Source organism: Pristiophorus japonicus, chromosome 9 (assembly GCF_044704955.1).
Source record: "Pristiophorus japonicus isolate sPriJap1 chromosome 9, sPriJap1.hap1, whole genome shotgun sequence".
In the NCBI taxonomy this organism is placed as follows: Eukaryota; Metazoa; Chordata; class Chondrichthyes; family Pristiophoridae; genus Pristiophorus; species Pristiophorus japonicus.
In genome coordinates this window covers 210211741-210237309 of record NC_091985.1, presented here as the reverse complement: position 1 = coordinate 210237309, position 25569 = coordinate 210211741, and the positions used below count along the sequence as shown (strand labels likewise).

Sequence of the window (25569 nt, the reverse complement as noted above, 5' to 3'; positions counted from 1 at the left end):
AGTTTAGACCGCACTGGAGCAGCGAGCGATGTACACACAGAACCCGGGTCAATTGCAGTGCTTCCCAGATATGCCTGTCCCCATTCTCCGGCAACACCGAATGGGGAAATCTATGTTCTGCCCCGGGGAACTCGAGGTCAGAGCGACGCAAAGCCGATGTCAGTTTCTGAAAATATTAAAGGGCTCATTAGTTAATCGTCAATAACTCCCATGTGAACGGAGTTGGTATATGAACACACGATCAGTAATCAGTCCCACACCCTCTGCCCCGTCCCTACAATGGGTTAATGAACAACACGAAGCTCTGGTTACAGGTGATGGCAGCTCTTTCCTTTGTTGATTTGGTGGCTCTGAAAAGAGCCGTTGTTGCACTTGGTGGTGAATCTTGGAGCCGAGGCAGGGGGAGTCTAGGCCCGCTCCCCGCGAATGCGGCGGGCAAGCTGGATGTCTTTGGGCATGATGGTGACTCGCTTGGCGTGAATGGCGCACAGGTTGGTGTCCTCAAACAGCCCCACCAGGTAAGCCTCGCTGGCCTCCTGCAGGGCCATGACGGCGGAGCTCTGGAAGCGCAGGTCGGTCTTGAAGTCCTGAGCGATCTCCCGCACCAGGCGCTGGAAGGGCAGTTTGCGGATCAGCAGCTCGGTGGATTTCTGGTAGCGGCGGATCTCCCTCAGAGCCACGGTGCCGGGTCTGTAGCGATGAGGCTTCTTCACTCCGCCTGTGGCCGGAGCGCTCTTCCGGGCCGCTTTGGTCGCCAGCTGTTTGCGAGGAGCTTTCCCTCCGGTAGATTTGCGCGCTGTCTGCTTGGTCCTGGCCATTTTCTGAACGAATCTGGGACACAAGGATTATTAATGCGAGCCTCCTCTGGGGCCTCCTTTTAAAGTGTGTGAGGGTCCGCCCCGGGGCTGTGATTGGGTGCAGCCCGACGCCAATCAAGTTTGAACTAAGCACCAAGAGTGAAAATGAAGGGCGGGGATTTCTGGGCCTTGATTGGCTGAACTGAAACTGACAGTTGGTCAATTTCAAAAAGCCCGCCAATTTCACAGTATCAACCAACAGAGATTAAATAAACTCTAATTTCGCGCCAGCAGTTTAAGAATCCAGCTCTTTATAACGGCGATTGTGCCCCATTATAAGTCACCAAGTCCATTTCTCTGTAACATTCCGGTTTAAATTCTGTTCCATTCCCTGATCGGTCTGTACCGGGCGGGAATAAATCCCCGGTCACTGCTTCCTGTAAACATAAAGTCCCGCATCGATCCCGCCAGTGCCGTCCCGTTTAACCGATTCTCACAGAAACCTCACATGACAGGAATTATCTGTGAGTGGAGACTGTAATGTCTGGGTAAAGGGGACTGTGTATCCCACCCGGTAATTGTGACTGTCAGCCGAAGTTTCTGATCTCTCAATTTACAATAGTTGTAAAATATTTAATAATTCCCATATTCCTACAGCGACTACACTCCAAAAGTACTTGATTGGTCTTGAGGCGTTCGGTGGTCGTGAAAGGCGCTATATAAATCCAAATATTTATTTCCATTAATTAAACAGCCGAAATCATTTCCCAACCAAACTGCCCCATCCCCAGGTCGCTGCTCTCTCTGTGAGGCGGTGGGTGGCTCTTAGAAGAGCCTTTGTGTTGTGTTTCGGGGGGAAGGGTCAAGTTATTCAGCCGCCGAATCCATAGAGAGTGCGGCCCTGCCGCTTCAGAGCGTACACCACATCCATGGCAGTGACCGTCTTGCGCTTGGCGTGCTCAGTGTAGGTGACTGCATCCCTGATCACATTCTCCAGGAAAACCTTAAGCACCCCGCGGGTCTCCTCGTAGATCAAGCCTGAGATCCGCTTGACACCACCACGGCGAGCCAGGCGGCGGATAGCTGGTTTGGTGATGCCCTGGATGTTATCACGGAGCACTTTACGGTGCCGCTTGGCTCCGCCTTTACCCAGTCCTTTGCCTCCTTTACCTCGACCAGACATGATGACGTTTACTCACTGAAACAGCCGCTGAATGAGAAGGAGCTCCTCCCGGCTCCTTTTTATAGAGCCGGAGCCGACCTGACTGAGAAAGTGCAGAGTGAGAGAGGCGGGAAGGGGAGGAGACAGAGTCAAGATTGACAGACAGAGCAGAGAGCGGCCTCTGGTCTTCCAGCTCCGCCTCCAGCTTTCTGCAGCCGCCAATTTCAAACTGTTTTCCCACAATAGAACCGAGACACAGCGCTCTGCACAAACCCTTAAAGACTCGGAATTCATCTTCAAGGCTTCCATGAACCAGAAGCTTTTAAATAAAGTCCCGTTACAATGTAAATGGGGACTTTTCAGAATGGCAGGCAGTGACTAGTGAGGTACCGCAAGGTTCTGTGCTCGGGCCCCAGCTGTTTACACTGTACATTAATGATTTAGACGAGGGGATTAAATGTAGTATCTCCAAATTTGTGGATGACACTAAGTTGGGTGGCAGTGTGAGCTGCGAGGAGGATGCTATGAGGCTGCAGAGCGACTTGGATAGGTTAGGTGAGTGGGCAAATGCATCGCAGATGAAGTATCATGTGGATAAATGTGAGGTTATCCACTTTGGTGGTAAAAACAGAGAAACAGACTATTATCTGAATGGTGACAGATTAGGAAAAGGGGAGGTGCAAAGAGACCTGGGTGTCATGGTACATCAGTCATTGAAGGTTGGCATGCAGGTACAGCAGGCGGTTAAGAAAGCAAATGGCATGTTGGCCTTCATAGCGAGGGGATTTGAGTACAGGGGCAGGGAGGTGTTGCTACAGTTGTACAGGGCCTTGGTGAGGCCACACCTGGAGTATTGTGTACAGTTTTGGTCTCCTAACCTGAGGAAGGACATTCTTGCTATTGAGGGAGTGCAGCGAAGGTTCACCAGACTGATTCCCGGGATGGCGGGACTGACCTATCAAGAAAGACTGGATCAACTGGGCTTGTATTCACTGGAGTTCAGAAGAATGAGAGGGGACCTCATAGAAACGTTTAAAATTCTGATAGGGTTAGACAGGTTAGATGCAGGAAGAATGTTCCCAATGTTGGGGAAGTCCAGAACCAGGGGACACAGTCTAAGGATAAGGGGTAAGCCATTTAGGACCGAGATGAGGAGGAATTTCTTCACCCAGAGAGTGGTGAACCTGTGGAATTCTCTACCACAGAAAGTTGTTGAGGCCAGTTCACTGAATATATTCAAAAAGGAGTTAGATGAAGTCCTTGCTACTAGGGGAATCAAGGGGTATGGTGAGAAAGCAGGAATGGGGTACTGAAGTTGCATGTTCAGCCATGAACTCATTGAATGGCGGTGCAGGCTAGAAGGGCCGAATGGCCTACTCCTGCACCTATTTTCTATGTTTCTATTAACAATCGCGAATATTCCCGCCGATATACAGCCCCTTCCCTGTCAATCTCAGACCTTGTTCCATCTCCCCACACTTCCTCTCACAGACGGGTTTAGCAGTTTACAAACACCTTATTCCAGCTGATTTGGAGAATGTGGTGCTTGGGGTTTGAGTTGTGAGGCGAGGTATCTCCGCCAGTATCACCGTCTCACAGAATCTGTGAAATGACAATGACCGGGAACTGAGACTGGAGCCGAACACATTCCCAGTTAGTGAGGCCCGGGCCGGACATCCCATTCTCTGTGTGTTTTATTGCAGATACTGGGGGATGGGTGAGTGCAGCCAATGTCAGCGAGTCACCAGGGATCCTGGCTTCATGTTCAATGATTTCTGTCTGAAATCTGAGCCCGGACCCGGGACAGGGATCATTTGATTCGGGGATCAGCTCTTTTCTGAGAGGCGTGGGTGGCTCTGAGAAGAGCCTTTGGGTTCAGATCTTTACAAGTTGCACTTTTATTTACTTTTTGGGCGCTGCTTTCTTGGATTTTGCTGATTTGGCTATGGCCCTCAGTTTTTTCACCTTTTTGGCCGCCTTTACCTTTGCGCCTGAGGCCTTCTCGGGGCTCTTGGGCTTCGCCGCCGCCTTCTTCCCAGCCGCTGTTTTCGCTGTCTTTTTTACTGTTGGCGCCTTCTTGGCTGCTGGTTTCTTGGTTGGAGATTTCTTGGCTGGAGATTTCTTGGCTGCTGGTTTCTTGGTCAGAGATTTCTTGGCTGCTGGTTTCTTGGCTGGAGATTTCTTGGCTGCTGGTTTCTTCACCTTCCTTCCCACTTTCCCCTGGTTTTCCTTCTTAGCGACTTTGAAGGAGCCCGAGGCGCCCGTGCCCTTGGTCTGCACCAGGAAGCCATTTGTCACATTCCTCTTGATACTGAACCTGATCTGGGACCCGCGCTTCTCCACATCCACGCCTTTGGCCGCCAGAGCCTTCTTTATCGCGGCCAGGGATATCCCCTTGCGATCGCTGCCATCGGCCACAACCTTGAGGATCTGTTCGCCCATCGTGGGACCGGCTGGCTTGGAGCGGGGAGCCGCCTTCTTCTTCTTACTGGGAGCCTTGGTTTGAGCGGCGGCGGCAGGAGGAGCGGTTTCGGCGGCTGCAGTGTCAGTCATGTCGGCGGCTCTGTAGAAAATCTCTCTGACAGTCAGAGCTCGGTCAGAAATGAAACGGGAGGCGGCGGCACAGAGCAACTTAAAGGCAGCGAGCGGACGGGGCGGAGACTTCCTGCTGTCAGCTCCCCGCCCCTCCAGCCTCTCTGTGTTTCTCTCTCCTCATTAACTGTCCGATTCCAATTCAACCCGGGCCCTCCAGATTCCCAGACTGGCCTCTTTCTGTCCCGAACACCGGGATGTTTGTTGTCGAGAAAATTTCATCCGAACTGAAGGCAGCAATTTAGATTTAAACCCGTTTCATTGCTGCACTGATCGCGCTCTCTCACGCGAGCGCGGATATTTTCTCTGTTTTTCGACTGAAATTTGAAATCACTTCAAACTTGACGTTTAATTCCCACTTTAGACCTGAGCAGGGCAGCAGGGCGATCCTGTGACAGGGAAATCTTTGAATTTTACACAAGAGGGACTCTGGAATCCGGCAATGAGACGGACACACAAACACAGTGATATTCGTCTCACCGGCCCGCCCCTTTAACACACTCTCGCTCACACAATGTTCACAATCTGCACATTCACAGCACAAACTGTCCCAGATTTACAGCTCCCAGCACAGGGTTTCCTCTCCGCTCGGCCTGTGCTGCAGATTCTCGGGGTTAGTTGTAGTTTCCCAGCTCAGTAAGTGTTAAACACTCTGAGACCGGCGCCCCTCACAGTGCCTGTTCCAGATTCAGGGGCAGGAGCCAATCACAGCAGAGGCTGGCTTAACCCATATCTGCTGTTAAGTTGTTATATTGTTCGCACGCAGAAATATGTTTGCTTAACGTGAAAATATAAATTATGTGTTCACCGTCGCACCAGCCTCTTTGTGTCTCTCTCTCCTCCTAAACGGAGGGACATTTAACTGTAACTGGTGTCCTATCCATCTCATACTCAACACCCAGAGATGGCTATCAGAGAGAGCGACAGAGACACAGTACCAGTCTTAAACTCCCTAACTGTGTCTGCTTATTACGCTCTATGATACTATCACATATTCATGTACAGCATCAGCGGAAAAGAGAGAGAGACAGGCACAGTATCAGTCTTACATTGTATATCAGTGTCTCCATATTACACTCAGTCACAGTGCCACACCGTCATGTATTGCACCAGAGAGAGAAACAGAAACATTCTCAGTGTTGTAATTCCAACAGTGTTTCCACATCGCGCTAAATAACAGAATCCCGCCTTCACAGACAGTTCAAGAGAAAGGGGGATAGCGGCAGAGAGAGAGTGGGCTGAGAGAGAGAGAGACAGGGGAGGCAGGGCGGTGAGACACAGAAACATGCACAGTATCAGTTCCAGACTGACCTGTGAGGCCCGGTTTTATCCTGAAAGATCCCATTGGAGAGACATAAGATGCAGTCCCCTCTCTCACTGATATTGTACCACAGACAGACACATTATTAATCCCACACTGCGGGACAGTGTCAGAGAGTGAGAGAAACAAGGTCCCATATTTAACCCTCGCTTGCCTGTTGTACTCTCTGTAATCTTGCAGCTCAGGGCCGTTCGGTATTACACTCAGTGACCGAATGTCTCACTCTGATTAAATTAATCTGGGACAGTTTCTGTCAGATATTAACTCCTGCACAGTCCCAACAAACAGTCCTACTCCCCCGTCCCTCCGATGTTTCTGCAGGATTGCTTTGTGAAGACGGGCTCACGAAGTGAAAAACACACTGCACGGAATGATCCCAAATTGAGCATCTCAAAGGGGCAAGGCCCCCATCTTTAAACATTTTCTGCCCTTGCCCCCCAGGCCCAGTTCCTTTGCTCAGATTCTGATAAAAGTAAATCGGGAAAAGTGCACTTTGATTTTTAAAGGCTGAATTATTACAGCGAGCTGCGCATGCGGGGATAAGCCCCGCCCCCGTGTCGATTTCCAGTGAGCAGAAGAGCGCATGCGCTCTCCCCTCCCCCAGCCCTGCCTGTGAGCGCTATTCACTCAGTGAGCGGAAGAAGATGGTTTAAACAACCGGGAATTGAGACACCACAGCCCCGGGGTAAGGCAGCGAGCAGTAGCCTCCTTACAGCAGCACATCGCTTTGGGAGCGTGTCCGCAGATGGGCTCAGAGATCGGCACTGAGTCCGGGGGAAGTTCAGGGGGAGTCGGGGTCTGTGTGTAACAGGTGGAGTGGAGCAAGAACTGGTCTCAGTGCGTGGAGTGAGTGGGGGAAGGGAGAGGCCATTCTCGGGCTGTGTGTGGACAGCGTGTGTCCCGGGTAAAGGAGACAGAATGGGAAGGATTTGCTGTTTACAATCATTGCTGCTTTCTTCCTGCAAGCCAGTAGTGAACGTTCCTGCTTTCGTTCCAGTCTCACTGTGTTTGTTGTCATTGGACAGTGAGCAGTGGAAGCAGAGCCGGACACTGAGGATTTATACAAGGAGCATCTATTGCAGGCACCGGGTGAGAAATGTGAAAGACACGTTTTAAACAGCGGCTCTTTGTTTCTGGTTGAACGGTTAGTGCCCTGGGAAAGGGGAGTAGCAATCTGAGCTGTGTAAAAGTCCGTGCTCCATCGGGTAGTCCCATTCCTGAAGCAGGGCAGGGGTTGGGTTGTGTCTGGATGTCAGTAAATTGCTGTAAATCTGCCCAACACACTTGGTGTGCAGAAGCCGAGTGCTGCAGTACTGCAGTGGAGTCAGACACTGACACTGTTTGTATCGCTGGCTTCCCTTTGTGAATGTTCATAATGAATATTAATTGAACGATTACATTCATCACTTTCGTCTTTTTTCTACCTCTCCTATTCTTGAATGATCAGAGATACCTTCTCCTACAGGCAAGGAATTGAAGGAACCGGAACAAATGTGAAGTTTCCTCCACCTGAGACATAAGGAACAGTGTAACCAGCTCCTTCTCACACACAGTAGGTACGGTACCTATCACAGTGTGCGGGTACGCAGACAGGTTATCCGAATTAAACATGTTTGTGGTGCTGAATGGCTTCCTCCTATTCCTGTGTAACAGGCCTGAGGGGGCTGATGGCCACCTCCTGTTCCAATTTAACAGACTGGAGATACTGAGTGGCCTTCTCCTGTTCCTAATGTAATAAACATGAGGGGCTTAATGGCCTCCTCCTGTTCATATGTAACAAGCTCTAGGGGCAGAATGACTTCCCCCTGTGCCTATGTATCAGGCTAGAATGGGATGAATGGCCTCCTTTAGTTCTTATGTAACAGGTTCCAGGGGCTGAATAGCCACTTCTATTCCAGTGTAACAGACTCCAGGGACTGAATGGCCTCCTCCAGTTCCGATATAACAAGCTCGCGGATCTGAATGTCCTCCTCCCGTTCCCATGAAACAGTCCCGTGGGGATGAATGTCCTTGTCCTATTCCTAATGTAACAGACCTGAGGGGCAGAATTGTGTCATCCTATTGCTTTCTAACTCCAATTGCTGAATGGCCCTCTCCAGTTCTTAATGTAATAGGCTCGAGGAGCTGAATGGCCTTCTCCAGTTCCAAATGTAATAGGCTCAAGGAGCTGAATGACCCTCTCCAGTTCCAAATGTAATAAGCTCAAGGAGCTGAATGGCCCTCTCCAGTTCCAAATGTAATAGGCTCGAGGAGCTGAATGGCCTCCTCCTGTTCCTATATAATATTCTCGAAGGGTTGACTGGCTTTCTCCTGCTCCCATGTCACAGGGCCAAAGGGCTGAATGGCCTGCTTATGATCCTAATTTAACATGCTTGAGAGGCTGAATGTCCTCCTCCAGTTCCTATATAACATGCAGGAGGGGCTGAAAGGCCTCCTTCAATTCCACTGTAACAGACTCGAGGGACTGAATGGCCTCCTCCTGTTCCTTATGTAACAGGCTATAAGGGATGATTTGCCTCCAAGTTCCATGTGCTGAAAGGCCTCCTCAAGTTCCCAGATCCAAGGACTGTTCTTCCCCGTTGTTTTGGAAATAGCATCGGGCAGTAAACAGGAGCTCAATGTTTCTTGCCCACCAGCTCTCTGATCAGGCTCCTCGCGCTGATTATGTTTTCTCATCTCACTCAAACATCCCCAAATGTTGCTTTCTTTTCCATCACCTCTCGAGTTATTAGCCAAGTTTTCATCGAGCAAATCGTGATCTCACCAGTAACAGCACTTTGCTGACGGTTATCCACGAGGCTGCTTCTGACATTTTCTTCTGCGTAAATGTTAACCACCGTAAGTAACTGAAAAGCTTCATTTCTATACCAACAACAAACACTTGCATTTATGACAGATACAGAATAATTCTCACATTCACTCACTGTACCCCTGACTGACAGATGCAGAATGAATCCCACACTCACTCACTGTACCACAGACTGACAGATACAGAGTTAATCCCACACTCACTCACTGTACCAGAGACTGACAGATACAGAGTGAATCCCACACTCACTCACTGTACCAGAGACTGACAGATACAGAGTGAATCCCACACTCACTCACTGTACCACAGACTGTCACATACAGAGTGAATCCCACACTCATTCACTGTACCACTCACTGACAGATACAGAATTAATCCCACACTCGCTCACTGTACCACAGACTGATAGATACAGAATGAATACCACACTTACACACTGTACCACTGACAGTTATGGTTTATATAATGTACTAATAGCTAGTCTCTACTCCAAATATTTCTGAATCGCATTTGTCCAATATAATGAAAAACTTTTGTCTGTTGGGTTCATCTCTGATCTGTAAATTTCACAGATATAGGATAAAACACACTCTCACATACCAGAAACTGACAGATACAGAATAAAACTAACACACAGATACAAAAACTGACAGGTGCAGAATAAATCCCACACTCACATACCAGAAACCGGCAGGTATAGAGGAAACACACACTCACACACCCCAGAATGAGAGATGCAGAATGAATCCCACATTCACATTGCACAAACTGACATATAAAGGTAAAAATTCACACGCAGATACCAGAAACTGACACCCCACACTTCTGCCACAAACTGACAGGTACAGAAAAAAACACAATGAATCTCAGAAACTGACAGGTACATATTAATTCCTACACTCACACAGCAGTAACTGACAAGTACAGAATAAAACCCACATTCACATAGCAGAAACTGACAGGTACAGAATGCAATCCACACTTAGATACCAGAAAGTGACCGCTACAGATTAAAACCACAGTCACTCATCAGAAAATGACAGGTATCGATTAAACCCCATACTCCCATACCGGAATCTGACAGGTACAGAATAAAATCCATACTCCAATCTGAAAAACTGATGGATACTGGTCAATATCCACACTCAGATACCAGAAGCTGACGATACAGGTTAAAGTACACACACTCATATCAGAAACTGACAGGTACATGATAAAACACACACAGACATAACCGAAACTGACCGATACAGATAAAGACCACACTCATCAGAAACTGATAGATATAGAATAAAACGCACACTCACACATATCAGAAACTGATAGGTACACAATAAAACCCACACTCACATATAAGAAATTGACAGGTAGACAACAAAACCCAAACTCACATCTCAAAATTTGACAGGTACACAATAAATCCCAACTCACATAGCAGAGACTGACAGGTACAGAATAAATCTCACATTCACTTCACAACAACTGACAGGTACAGAATAAAACACACACTCAGATACCAGAAACAAAGAGGTACAGTATAAATCCCACATTCACATCGCAGAAATAGACGGGTACAGTATGAAACCCACACCCATGTATCTGAACGATAATATGCAAGTAAAACCCATACACGCCTGTCAGAAACTGACAGGGAAACACATGCCAGAGGCTGACGGAATGAGTAAAACAGTTTAGGCACTCGTACTCCAGTGTCCGGCTCACACAATCATTTTTTCAGTAATTCGGATGATAACTAATATGCTCGCAATGTGGCCCATTTAATTAGTGATAAAAGCAACTTGTGAAATAATCCCATTTTTGCTAATTTAATTTGTGACAAAAAGATGGTCTGAGCATGCGCTAAATACACGCTGCTCCTCCCCTCCCCACAGTGTTTAAACCAACGGGAAGGGCCCATGTGAGCTCCCCTCCCCCAGCTCTGTCAGCGGCTGCCGTTTCCTCTGTGCTGGGCTGATGATCATTGAACACATCAGGGAGCGGAGATATCCCAGGCCCGAGTAAGGGAGCAAACAGCAGCCTCCTTACAGCAGCTCATCGCATTGGGACTGTGTCCGCAGATGGGCTTTGAGTCGGGGTAAGTTCAGCGGCTGTCGGGGGCTGTCTGTAAGAGGCAGAGTGGAGCAGGAAGTCGTTCCAGAACATGGAGTGAGTGGGGGAAGGGAGAGGCCATTCTCTGGCTGTGTGTGTTCCGTGTAAGGTAACAGAGAAAGTAAATCACCTCGCTCTTTCAAATCATTGCTGCTTTCTTTCCCCAAATCAGTAGTGAATGTTCCTGATTCAGTTCCAATCTCAGTGTCTGTTGTTCTTGGACATTAAACAGTGTAAACACAGCCTGGATGTGAGGAGTGTCACAAAGTGCATCTACTGCAGATACCAAAAGAGGAATGTGATGGGAGACATTTCAAAAATGGGTTATTTTGTTTCGGTGCGTTGATTTCTCCAGAACCATGTTGCTGGTGATCGAGAGATACATTGTCGCTCCCTCAGATACATCAGCATCTGGTAACTGTGACATTCTGTTAATGACACAGGCCCTCAGCTCGGTTTCAATAGACTGAGAACAATTGTTGTACAACCCAGGTACCTGTGGTTATATTCCAGGAAGCGATTCAGAATTGTACAGGTAGTCCCATGGGAGTGGGAGATATAAACCTGGACTGTGCCAATCGGGTGTCCCATTCATGGACCAGTGCTGGGTTTGGGTTGTGTCTGGATGCTGATAACTTTCTATAGAACTGTCCTACACACCTGGTGTGGAAAATCTGAGTGTCGCTGTACTGCAGTGAGGTCAGACAAGGACTCTGTTTGTATCACGGTTTCCTCTCTCCAGGTACTTTACTTTATTATGCACAAACACATGAATTATAAATTTATTCTCTCCATTGCCTGTCCATATCATAACTAATAGTGTTCTCCTATTATTATTCTCAGAGCAAAATACTTCACCAAGCCAGAATAAATTTGATCTTTCCTCAACCCGGAACACAAGAAACAGTGCAGGCAGCTCCTTCTCACACACAGTAAGTACATTATCACTCTCAGAGCGCAGAGACACAGAACTGACCGCAATCATATTGCCACAGGTAGCAGAAGCTGCCAGTCCCACAGTGATCCAAATTCCCAGAGTTATGCTATGAATCCCACAGTCACTTGGAGCAGTACAATAATATGTTGTTCCAAAGTCCAATCATATTGCATTGAAAGGCAGATCCTTTACTCAGACACATGAACAGATAGACACTGACACGGTGTCAATCCACACTGCTGTCTGTACACTGACTCTCAAACCCAACTGCTATCATACAAGAGCAGAGAAACAGAGGTAATGGCCTGAACCAAACCTCCTCCTGAGACAGTCATCGGTAATCGCAAACTATCATCCGCCTACAGCAGGTGGAGAAGGAACCAAATCCAACAGTCACACAGAGCAAGAATAGCTCAGTACAAGAGACTGTCAATTACATAATCAATCCCACACTCACACATCACCAATCGAACAGATACATAATCAATCCCACACTCACACACATCACCAGTCTAACAGATACATAATCAATCCCACACTCACACACATCACCAGTCTAACAGATACATAATCAATCCCACACTCTCACACATCACCAGTCTAACAGATACATAATCAATCCCACACATTCACACATCACCAGTCTAACAGATACATAATCAATCCCACACTCTCACACATCACCAGTCTAACAGATACATAATCAATCCCACACACTCACACATCAGCAGTCTAACAGATACATAATCAATCCCACACTCTCACACATCACCAATCTAACAGATACATAATCAATCCCACACTCTCACACATCACCAGTCTAACAGATACATAATCAATCTCACACTCGCACACATCACCAGTCTAACAGATACATAATCAATCCCACACTCTCAAACAGTACCAGAGACTGGGATTAACATAATGATTCATACACTCAGACACATTGAATGACAGATTGAGAAAGAATCACAATCACCTCCAATACCTGAGATTGACTGACTGATTGAGAGTGAAACCCACACTCCCCTACCAGGCCCTTACAGCTACAGACAAATACTCACACTCATATACCAGGGACAGATAGTTAGAGAGTGAACTCCAGTCACTCACCAGAAACTGAGAGGTACAGAAAAAAAACACTTCTGCATTCCAGAGACCGATAGATACAGAGTAATACCCACACTCGCTTTCCAGAGACTGATAGATAAATACCCACACTCACATTCCAGAGACTGATAGATACAGAGTAATATCCACACTCACATTCCAGAGACTGAAAGATACAGAGTAATACCCACACTCACATTCCAGAGACTGATAGATACAGAGTAATACCCACACTCACATTCCAGAGACTGATAGATACAGAGTAATACCCACACTCACATTCCAGAGACTGATAGATAGAGTAATACCCACACTCACATTCCAGAGTCTGATAGATACAGAGTAATACCCACACTCACATTCCAGAGACTGATAGATAGAGTAATACCCACACTCACATTCCAGAGACCAATAGATACAGAGTAATACCCACACTCACATTCCAGAGAATGATAGATACAGCGTAATACCCACACTCACATTCCAGAGACTGATAGATAGAGTAATACCCACACTCACATTCCAGAGACTGATAGATACAGAGTAATACCCACACTCACATTCCAGAGTCTGAGAGATAGAGTAATACCCACACTCACATTCCAGAGACTGATAGATAGAGTAATACCCACACTCACATTCCAGAGACTGATAGATACAGAGTAATACCCACACTCACATTCCAGAGAATGATAGATATAGCGTAATACCCACACTCACATTCCAGGGACCAATAGATACAGAGTAATACCCACACTCACATTACAGAGACCGATAGATCGAGTAATACGGACACTCACATTCCAGAGACTGACAAATACAAATTAAAAACCACACTCCCATAACAGAAACCTACAGGTACTGATTAAAACCCTTACTCAAATATCAGAAACAGATAGCTACAGAATGAAACGCACACTCACTTCCCAGTGATGGACAGATACAGAATAAAACACCAGAGAGTGACAGATAGATAGTAAAATCAACACTGACCTGAAAGTGACTGACTGATTCAATGTCAAACCCACAATACCACAGCTGTACCAGACACTTAAAGGCACAGAATGAAATCAACATTCATATAATAGCAACTGACGGGTACAGAACACATACACACATTAACATACCAGTGACAGACAGGTAGAATGTGTTAAACTCCACACTCACATAACAGAAACTGTGACCTATAGAATATAACCCCATTCATAACAGAAACAGACAGGTACAGATAAAAAGTGCCACATTCACACACAAGAGACTGACAGATACAGAGTGAAATCCACATTCACCCACTTGAATAAAACACACATTCGCATAACAGCAACTGACAGGAGTAAGACCCACATACACATCCCAGAGACTGACAGCTGTAGAGTAAAATCCACGTTCTCATAAAAGTGACTGACAGATAAAGAATAAAACGCACACTCACATCCCAGAGAGTGAAAGATACAGACAAAAATACACATTCATGTTACTGAGATTGACACTTGCACATAATACCCAAACCCATATACCAGAAACTGACAGATACAGAGAAAAATTCACACTCAAATCCCAGAGACTGACAGATGGAGTAAAACCCACTCTCACATACCATAGACTGACAAATACAGAGTAAAACACACACTCACATACCATAGACTGAAAGATACAGAATAAAACCCACACTCACATACCAGAAACTGACAGGTACAGATTAAAGCCCACATTCACATCAGAAAAACTGAAAGGTGCAGAATGAAGCCCCATTCAAATACCAGAAACAGACAGGTACAGACAGAAGCACACATTACCTGAAACTGACCGAGAGTATAACCCACACTCACCTACCAGAGAATGAAATTTACCGATACAATCCACACATATACCAGAGACTGACAAGTATAGTGTGAAATCCAAACTCACACTCCGAAAACTGTTATATACAGAGTAAAATTCACACTCACATACCATAGTCTGAGAGATAGAGTAATACCCACACACAAATATCAGAAACAGACACAGGTAAAACCCACACTCACATATCAGAAAATGACAAGGACTGTGTAAATCCAACACTCACATACCAGAGAATGAAAGATACAGAATGAAACCCACACTCACTTACCAGTAATTGATAGGTACAGAGTGAAAACCTCCCTTCCATACCATAAACTTACATGTATAAAGGAAAAGCCACATTCGCTAACCAGAGACTGACAGATACAGAATAAATACTACACTCACTGGTGGGCGTAGTCTATAGGCCCCCTAATAGTAACTAAACTGTTGGATGGAGTATAAATCAAGAAATAATGGAGGCTTGTAAAAAAAGGAACCGGAATAATCATGGACAATTTTAATCTTCATATTGATTGAACAAATCAAATTGGCCAAGATAGCCTTGACGAAGAATTCAGAGTGTATCTGGGATAGTTTCCTTGACAGTACTTTGTGGAAACAACCAGGGAGCAAGCTATCTTAGATCTGGCACTATGTAATGAGAACATAAGAACATAAGAAATAGGAGCAGGAGTAGGCTACTTGGCCCCTCGAGCCTGCTCTGCCATTTAGTAAGCACATGTCTAATCTGATCATGGACTCAGCTCCACTTCCCTGCCCGCTCCTCATAACCCTTAATTCCCTTATCGCTCAAAAAATCGGTCTATCTCCGTCTTAATTATATTTAATGGCCCAGCCACCACAGCTCTCTGGGGCAGAGAATTCCACAGATTTACAACCACCTGAGAGAATAAATTCCTCCTCATCTCAGTTTTAAATGAGTGACCCCTAATTCTGAGACTATGTCCCCTAGTTCTAGTTTCCCCTATGAGTGGAAATATCCTCATTGCATCCACCTTGTCGAGCCCCCTCATTATTTTATATGTTTCAATAAGACCACCTCACATTCTTCTGAACTCCAATGAGTATTGGCCCAACCTACTCAACCTCTCATCATAAGTCAACCCCGTCATCTCCGGAATCAACCGAGTGAATCTTATCTTATTCAGTGCAAGTATATCCTTTCTTAAATAATGAGACCAAAACTGCATGCAGTACTCCAGGTGTGGCCTCACCAATACCCTGTAAAGTTGTAGCAGGACTTCTCTGTTTTTATACTCCATCCCCCTTGCAATAAAGGCCAACATTCCATTTGTCTTCCTGATGACTTGCTGTACCTGCATACTAACTTTTTGTGTTTCATGCACAAGGACCCCCAGGTGCTTCTGTACTGCAGCACTTTGCAATTTTTCTCCATTTAAATAATAATTTGCTTTTTTATTTTTTCTGCCAAAGCAGACAACCTCACTTTCCCACATTATACTTGGGACGGACTCCACTTGGAATGTGCTGGGGTTAGGGTCCTGGTGAACCGAATAACTAGGGCTGCAGAGAGAGCTTTAGTAATCAGTGGTGGTTAGGGTTCAGGTGAGCAGAAACCTAAAAGCTCAAAGAATAAGGTGAAGGCAATAGAGCAGGGTAGCATTGGGGGAAACAAAAACGGAACAGGAAGGGACAGAATCTATAAACATAAGCGTGTATCAGAAGCTGGGGCCATAGCAGGAGAAAAACCATGCTAACTCTGCTTGGCTGAATTATGCTTTTCCAAATGTCCTGCGACAAATGTTAGGTGAACTGGTCTTGTGACACTGTTGTGAAGTGCCTTGGGACATTGTACTACGTTAAAGGTGCTATATAAATAAAAGTTATTATTATAGGAAAGCTGCAGGTTTATGCGTCGCCACCGAGATTCATCGAGACGTAGAGCGCATGTGTGGCCATCTTTGCAAAAGAGCAAAGTATGGGCGGGGCTACAGGATCCCAGTGAACCCAGCCAGAGTCAGCACCTTCAGGGGAGGAGAGGGAGAGGAACCAGTGAGTGTAGAACTGAACCCAGCCAGAGTCAGCACCTTCAGGGGAGGGGAACCAGTGAGTGTAGAACTGGACCCAGCCAGAGTCAGCACCTTCAGGGGAGGAGAGGGAGGGGAACCAGTGAGTGTAGAACTGAACCCAGCCAGAGTCAGCACTTTCAGGGGAGGGGTACCAGTGAGTGTGGGACTGAACCCAGACAGAGTTGGTGGTGAAAACTGGGAGCAGAGGATACGCTGTCTTCAGACGTGCGATGTGTTTGAATTTCAGCACAGGGAGGATGGAGAGTGCATAGGACAGTGATTTACAGCTTTGGAGGAAGAATAAGGGGTAAGCCATTTAGGACTGAGATGAGGAGAAACTTCTTCACTCAGAGAGTTGTTAACCTGTGGAATTCTCTATTGCAGAGAGTTGTTGATGCCAGTTCATTAGATATATTCAAGAGGGAGTTAGATATGGCTCTTAAGGCTAAAGGGATCAAGGGGTATGGAGAGAAAGCAGGAAAGGGGTACTGAGGTGAATGATCAGCCATGATCTTATTGAATGGTGGTGCAGGCTCGAAGGGCCGAATGGCCTACTCCTGCACCTATTTTCTATCTTTCTATGTAACAAGAGAGGAAAAAAAGATTCCATGGAATCTAGAATTGTGTGTTCTGAATTTCTGCCCTGTACTTTCAGTAATGATTTTTGTAAACTCCTTTTCCAAGGTATTGGAAGGGGAGGATTTGCAGATGGGAAACTCAAACCAAACGGAATCACTCGATTCCTCCGGACCTGAATATCATCGGCCTTTGCATGTGGAAGGAGAAATGTTTGTCTGTTCTGTCTGTGGGAATAGATTTCAAACATCAGTGTGACTGGAAAAGCACCAAGACACACACACCCGAGTGAGAGTGTTCCAGTGCATTGACTGTGGAAAGAGCTTTAACCAGTTACACAGCCTGAAAAAACATTGCACCATTCACAGCGGGGAGAAACCGTACATGTGTTCTGTTTGTGGCAAGGCTTCAACTGATCATCCAACCTGGAGAGACACAAGGACACCTGCACCATGGAGAAACCATGGGAATGTGGGGACTGTGGGAAGAGATTCATTTCCCCGTCTGATCTGGAAATTCATCGACGCAGTCACACCGGGGAGAGGCCGTTCACCTGCTCTGATTGTGGGAAGGGATTCAGTCGGTTATCCCACCTTCTAACTCACCAGCGAATTCACACAGGGGAGAGACCATTCACCTGCTCTGAATGTGGGAAAGGATTCACTGTGTCATCCCGCCTGCTGACACACCAACGAGTTCACACTGGGGAGAGACCGTTCATCTGCTCTGTATGTGGGAAGGGATTCACTATCTCATCCATCCTGCTGATACACCAGCGAGTTCACACTGAGGAGAAGCCGTTCACCTGCTCCGTTTGTGGGGAGCGATTTGCTTGGTCATCCCACCTGCTGGTGCATCAGCGAGTTCACGCTGCGGAGAGGCCGTTCATCTGCTCACTGTGTGGGAAGGGATTCACTCAGTCATCCCACCTGCTGACACACCAGCGCATTCACACTGGGGAGAGACCATTCACTTGCACTGAGTGTGGGAAGGGATTCACTCAGTCATCCCACCTGCTGACACACCAGCGCATTCACACTGGGGAGAGGCCATTCACCTGCACTGAGTGTGGGAAGGGATTCACTCAGTCATCCCACCTGCTGACACACCAGCGCATTCACACTGGGGAGAGACCGTTCACCTGCTCTGTATGTGCGAAGCGATTCACTCGATCATTCCACCTGCTGAGACACCAGCGAGTTCACAAGTGACTGCAGGGTTTGGCTACTACTGTTATCCCAGACTGAATCGTGTTCATTCTGACCGTTGGGGTTTCTTTCTGCTGATATTGATTACCCTATAACTGGGCTGGAGTTTAATATTCTGGATATTTGATCAATTAATCAATGGGAAATGGGTCAGATAAAAATAATACTAATTGTGTTTGCATCTCATCATCATAGGCAGTCCCTCGGAATCGAGGAGGACTTGCTTCCACTCCCAAAGTGAGTTCTTTGATGGCTGAACAGTCCAATATGAGAGCCACAGACCCTGTTACAGGTGGGACAGACATTCGTCGAGAGAAGGGTTCGGTGGGGCTGGTTTGCCACTGCCTGTGCTTGGCCTCTTCATGCTCTTTGCGTTGAGACTCGAAGAGCTCAACGACCTCCCGGATGTACTTTCTCCACCTCGGTGGTCTGCCGCCGGGGTCTCCCAGGTGTCAGTGGTGATGTCGCACTTTAACAACGAGGCTTTGAGGGTGTCCTTATAACGTTTCTGCTGTCCTCCTTTGGCTCGTTTACCATGAAGGAGCTCGGCATAAAGCATTTGCTTAGGGAGTCTCGTATCTGGCATGCGCACTATGTGGCCTGCCCAGCGAAGCTGATCGAGTGTGGTCAGTGCTTCAATACTGGGGATGTTAGCCTGGTCAAGGACACGGCTGTTGGTGCGCCTGTCCTCCCAGGGGATTTGCAGGATCTTGTGGAGACATTTATACTTCACTCTTTAAAGGGATTTCTTCAAGTACTGAAAGCTGCAACAAATTGAGCTAAACTTTGTTCAACAATTGATAAAATTAATGGAATCTGCAGTTTGGCTTTGAACTTCTTTGGGATGGCGCTGGACATGATGTGCCTTGAAATACCTCCTGTGTCCAGTAGATGACGCTGTCCCTCCAATTAACTCCGACTGAGAGGTGCGTGACTCAAGCAGGAGGAACGAGGGCAGCTCAGGTTAGACACTGCACCCCACAGGGACATCACACATTGCCCCCTCCCTGGGGCAGCTCAGGGTCAGACACTGCACCCCACAGGGACATCACACATTGCCCCCTCCCTGGGGCAGCTCAGGGTCAGACACTGCACCCCACAGGGACATCACACATTGCCCACTCCCTGGGGCAGCTCAGGGTCAGACACTGCACCCCACAGGGACATCACACATTGCCCCCTCCCTGGGGCAGCTCAGGGTCAGACACTGCACCCCACAGGGACATCACACACTGCCCCCCTCCCTGGGGCAGCTCAGGGTCATCACACATTGCCCCCTCCCTGGGGCAGCTCAGGGTCAGACACTGAACACACTGCACCCCACAGGGACATCACTCACTGCCCCCCTCCCTGGGGCAGCTCAGGGTCAGACACTGAACACACTGCACCCCACAGGGACATCACTCACTGCCCCCCTCCCTGGGGCAGCTCAGGGTCAGACACTGAACACACTGCACCCCACAGGGACATCACACATTGCCCCCTCCCTGGGGCAGCTCAGGGTCAGACACTGAACACACTGCACCCCACAGGGACATCACTCACTGCCCCCCTCCCTGGGGCAGCTCAGGGTCAGACACTGCACCCCACAGGGACATCACACATTGCCCCCTCCCTGGGGCAGCTCAGGGTCAGACACTGCACCCCACAGGGACATCACACATTGCCCCCTCCCTGGGGCAGATCAGAGTCAGAACTTGGAGTGGGAAAGGGAGGATGCAGTTGTCGTGGACCATGTAGGGACTAATGCATAGGTAGGGCTAGGTTCTGCTGAAAGAGATGGAGGAGTTGGGGTTCAAATGAAAAAGCTGAACCACAAAGGTAATAATCTCTGGATTGTTACTTGAACCCCACACCAATTGTTACAGGGAGAAGCAGATTCGAACATTAAATGCATGGTTCAAAGAGTGGTGTGGGAGGCAGGGGTTATGCTTTACAGACACTGGCACCAGCACTGGGCAAAGAGGGAGCTGTTCCCTTGCCATGGGTTTCACTTGAGCTGGGCAGGAACCAGTGTCCTGGCGAATTGAATAACTAAGGCAGTAAACAGGGTTTTAAACTATTGAAGGCGGGGTGGGGAGATCCAGGAAAGTACAGCACGGTTTAGATTCAGAGAAAAAGCAAAAGAGACATGTCAAGGATCTAAAGCAGAGTTTTGGATAATAATAAGCAGAGTGGGTCAGGAAGAGACAGAGAGAGTAACAAAGGTAATAGGGCATTACGGACTAAGGAGACATCAAGGAAAAATAGAAGAAAGTCAAAGCTAAAGGCACTATATTTTAATGGACAAAGAATTCTCAACAGAATAGATGAATTAGTAGAACAGATAGAAATTAATAGGTTTGATCTAATAGCCATTACGGAGATGTGGTTGCAAAGTGACCACGGTTGGGAACTAAATATTTCAGGATACATAACTTTTAGAAGAGATGGCAAAATAGAAAAGGAGAAGAGGAAGCCCTGATAGTAAAGGATGGGATAAAAACAGTAGAGGGAAAGGATCTTAGCTCAGAAAATCAAGAATCAGTTTGGGTGGAGCTAAGAAACAGCAAGGGGCAGAAAACATTGGTCGGAGTTGTTTGTCGGCCCCCAAACCGTAGTGGTAATGTAGGGCACAGTATAAATCAGGAAATTAGAGGTGCATGTAACAAAGGTAATACAATAATCATGGGGGACTTTAATCTGCATATAGACTGGGGAAACCAAATTTGCAGTAATAGTGTGGAGGACGAATTCATGAAAAGTATACAAGATGGTTTTCTAGATCAGTATGTTGAGGAACCAACTAGAGAACAGGTTATTTTAGATCTAGTATTGTTCAATAAGAAAGGGTTAATTAATAACGTTATAGTAAAGGGGCCCTTAGGGAAGAGTGACTATAATATGATAGAATTTTACATTAAGTTTGAAAGTGATTTAGTTAAATCTGAAACTTGGGTCTTAAATCTAAACAAAGGAAATTATGTAGGTATGAGGGGAGAGTTGGTTAAGGTAGATTGGGAAACTACATTAAAAGGTATGATGGTAGAAAAGCAATGGCTATCACTTGAAGAATTAATACATAATTTACAACAAACACACATTCCTTTTTGGCACAAAAATCCCACAAGAATAGTGGTCCAACCGTGGCCAACAAGAGAAGTTAAAGATAGTATTAGATGACAGAAAGATGCTTAGAATGTTGCCAAAAAGAGCAGTAAGCCTGAGGATTGGGAAGATTTTGGAATTCAGCAAAGGAGGACCAGGAAATTGTTAAGAAAGGGAAAATAGAATATGAAAGTAAACTAGTGAGAGACAAAATAACAGACTTCAAATGCTTCTATGGGTATGTAAAAAGGAAAAGTTTAGTAAAAGTAAATGTGTTTCCCCTACAGGAGACAGGAGAAATTATAATGTGAACAAGGAAATGGCAGAGAAATTAAATGCATATTTTATGTCTGTCTTCATGGAAAGTGGTGCAAAAAACTTGCTGGATCTACTGGAGAACCCAGGGTCTAGCGAGAATGAAGAACTGAAAGAAATTAATATTCATCAAAAAATGGTACTGGAGAAATTAATGGGACTGGAAGCCGATAAAATCCCTGGACCTGATAGCCTACATCCTAGGGTATTGAAAAGGGTAGCTATAGAACTAGTGGATGCATTGGTTGTCATCTTCCAAAATTCCAGAGTCTAGAATGGTTCCTGTGGTTTGGAAGATAGCAAATGTAACTGAGCTATTTAAGAAAGGAGGGAAGAGAGAAAGCGGGGAACTACAGAGCAGTTAACCTGACATCAGTAGTATGGAAAATGCTCGATTCTATTATTAACAACATGGTAACATGCACTTAGAGAATAATAAGATTGGGCAGAGTCAACAATTCGGTAGGCTGCAGCGATCTTCCAGAGAAACATGGAGAGCCTACTCAAGTCGGTACCAAGCACGGTGGTTTTTCAGGACGAAATATTGGTCATGGGTCAGGACACCGTCGAGCACCTACAAAACCTGGAGGAGGTCCTCCAGCGACTGGATCGCGTAGGGCTGCAGCTGAAGAGGTCAAAATGCATCTTCATGGCAACAGAAGTGCAGTTTTTGGGGAGAAAGATTGCGGCGGATGGCATTCGGCCCACATACGCCAAGACAGAGGCTATCAGAACATCACGGAGCTGCGGTCATTCCTGGGGCTCCTCAACTATTTTGGTAACTTCCTACCGGTGTTAAGCATCCTCTTAGACCCTCTACATGTGTTATTGCATAAAGGTGAGAATTGGATATGGGGAAAAAACAAGTAATTGCTTTTGAGAAAGCCAGAAACATTTTATGCTCCAACAAGCTGCTTGTACTGTATAACCCGTGTAAAAGACTTGTGCTAGCATGTGATGGGTCATCGTACGGAGTCGGGTGTGTATTACAACAAGCTAACGTTGCGAGCAAATTGCAAACAGTCGCATATGCCTCCAGGAGCTTGTCTAAGGACGGGAGGGCCTACAGCATGATTGAGAAAGAGGAATTAGCGTGTGTGTTCGAGGTAAAGAAAATGCATCAGTGGCAGTTTGGCCACAAATTTGAGCTGGAAACCAATCACAAGCCCCTCATTTCCCTGTTCACTGAAAACAAGGAGATAAATACTAATGCCTCAGCCCACATACAAAGGTGGGCACTCACGCTATCAGCGTATAACTATACCATCCACCACAGGCCAGGCATCGAGAACTGTGCAGGTGTTCTCGGTTGGCTACCATTGTCCACCACGGGGGTGAAAATGGCGCAACCTGCAAACTTGTTGATGGTGGCGCAGCCCGCAGACTTGTTGATGGTCATGGAAGCGTTTGAAAATGATGAATCACCTGTCACATCCCGCCAGATTAGGACTTGGACCAGCCAAGATCCTCTGCTGTCCCTAGTAAAAAAAACTGTGTACTGCATGGGAGCTGGGCCAGCATCCTCGTTGAAATGCAAGAGCTAATCAAGCCATTCCAGCAACAAAAGGACAAGCTGCCCATTCAGGCAGACTGCCTGTTGTGGGGTAACCGCGGAGTGCTACCCAAAAAGGGCAGGGAGACGTTCATCTCGGATCTCCACAGCACACACCCGGGTATAGTAATGATGAAAGCGATAGCCAGATCCCACGTGTGGTGGCCCGGTATCGACTCTGACTTAGAGAACTGTGTATGGCAATGCCGCATGTGTACTCAGTTGAACAACGTGCCCAGAGAGGCACCACTAAGTTTGTGGTCCTGACCCTCCAGGCCATGGTCGAGGATCCATGTCGACTATGCGGGCCCGTTTCTCGGTAAAACGTTCCTGGTGGTGGTGGATGCTTTTTAAAATGGATTGAATGTGAAATAATGTCGGGAAGCACTGCCACCGCCGCCATTGAAAGCCTGAGGCCCATGTTTGCCATCCACAGCGGGCCATGTTTCACCAGTGCCGAATTTAAAGAATTCATGACCTGCAATGGGATCAAACATGTCACCTGGGCCCTGTTTAAACCAGCCTCCAATGGGCAGGCAGAGCGGGCAGTACAAACAATCAAACAGAGCCTTAAACGAGTCACAGAAGGCTTACTCCAAACCCGCCTGTCCCAAGTACTGCTCAGCTACCGCACGAGACCCCACTCGCTCACGGGGGTGCCCCCGGCTGAGCTACTCAAGAAAAGGATACTTAAAACCAGACTCTCGCTGGTTCACCCCAACCTGCATGATCAGGTAGAGAGCAGACGGCAGCAACTAAATGTAAAAGATGGTCACGCCATTGTGTCACGGGAAATTGATCTGAATGACCCTGTGTATGTGCTAAACTATGGACATGGTCCCAAGTGGATCGCGGGCACAGTGATAGCCAAAGAAGGGAGCAGGGTGTTTGTAGTCAACTTAGACAATGGATAAATTTGCAGAAAGCACCTGGACCAAACGAGGCTGCGGTTCACAGACTGCTCTGAACAGCCCACATCAGGCACCACCTTTTTCGAGCCCACAACACACACCCAAAGGATCAACGACACCACCCCGGACCAGGAAATTGAACCCATCATGCCCAACAGCCCAGCAAGGCCAGGCTCACCCAGCAGCCCTGCAGGGCCAACAACATGCCAGCCCAGCGAGGGCACAGCCAACACACCAGAACAGACATTTGTACCGAGGCGGTCCACCAGGGAAAGAAAGGCTCCCGACTGCCTCACCTTGTAAATAGTTTTCACTTTGACTTTGGGGAGGAGTGATGTTGTATATCTGTAAAGCATGCACTCCCATGTTCCGCCACCAGGGAGTGCATCCCCTGAAATCCCAAGGGATCCCAGCATCCCTTCGGAGCACTGTATATAAGCCGGCCCCTAAGGCCTGTTCCTCACTCTGGAGTGTCTTAATAAAGACTGAGGTCACTGTTACTTTAACCTCCCTGTGTGCAGTCTCATCTATGTTAGGAAATGTTTAAGTGCACATCGAAGTATTTTTTAAATGTGGTGAGTGTTCCTGCCTCTACCACCCTTTCAGGCAGTGAGTTCCAGAGCCCCACCACCCTCTGGACAAATCAATTTCCCCTCATATTTCCTCTAAATCTCATACCAATTACTTTAAATCTATGCCCCCTGGTTGTTGACCACCTCTGCCAAGGGAAACAGATCCTTCCTATCCACTCTATCCAGGCTCCAGATAATTTTATAAACCTCAATCAGGTCTCCCCTCAGCCTCCTCTGTTGCAAAGAAAACAGACCCAGCACCTCCAATATTTCCTCATAGCCAAAATTTTCCAGTCCAGGCAACATTCTTGTAAATCTTCTCCACATCCTTTCCAGTGCACTCACATCTTTCCTGTAATATGGGGCCCAAGTTTCGAGCTGGGCGCCTGTTTTTCGCGCCTAAAACGGCGCCTAAAAAAATCCCCGGTATTCTCCACCTACTTACAGGTCCTCTGGCCCTCGGCGCAGCCAGCATGAGCTGTGGGGGGGGGCGGAGCCAGGTCCCGGCGCTGAAAACAGTGCCGGGACCTCTGCATTTGCACGCTGCAGTCGGCACGCAAGTGCAGTAGCACCAGGCGCCGAACTGTGTGGGAGGGGCCCAAAGCACGCAGCCCCTAGCCCTGGCTGAATGGCCTC

General features: G+C 47.2%; 3 protein-coding genes across 11 annotated transcripts in view; 1 reads left to right on the top strand and 2 right to left on the bottom strand.

Moving 5' to 3' along the window:
• LOC139273581 (zinc finger protein 436-like) overlaps positions 1-25569 on the top strand; it is a 201639-nt gene that overhangs the window by 161632 nt on the left and 14438 nt on the right. For 2 of the 9 annotated variants that reach the window (XR_011595231.1, XR_011595230.1), the window contains exons 1-3: positions 6472-6557; positions 7338-7428; positions 11634-11722. Coding sequence is in view for 6 of the 9 variants with exons in the window: in XM_070890522.1 (XP_070746623.1) it covers positions 17741-18499 (759 nt within the window). In the remaining 3 variants the exon portion in view is untranslated. Of the gene's footprint in view, positions 1-6471; positions 6558-7319; positions 7429-8636; positions 8711-11456; positions 11533-11633; positions 11723-17396; positions 19546-21870; positions 23395-25569 lie in introns of those variants that run through there. The other 7 variants (XR_011595232.1, XM_070890519.1, XM_070890518.1 and 4 more) reach the window with 7 other exon arrangements.
• LOC139272826 (histone H4) lies at positions 1669-1980 on the bottom strand. The gene has a single exon (XM_070888943.1). The coding sequence runs from the start codon at positions 1978-1980 to the stop codon at positions 1669-1671; it is 312 nt and encodes a 103-aa protein (XP_070745044.1).
• Positions 3862-4512, bottom strand: LOC139274104 (histone H1-like). The gene has a single exon (XM_070891149.1). It carries the CDS (start codon positions 4510-4512, stop codon positions 3862-3864), a length of 651 nt encoding a protein of 216 aa, XP_070747250.1.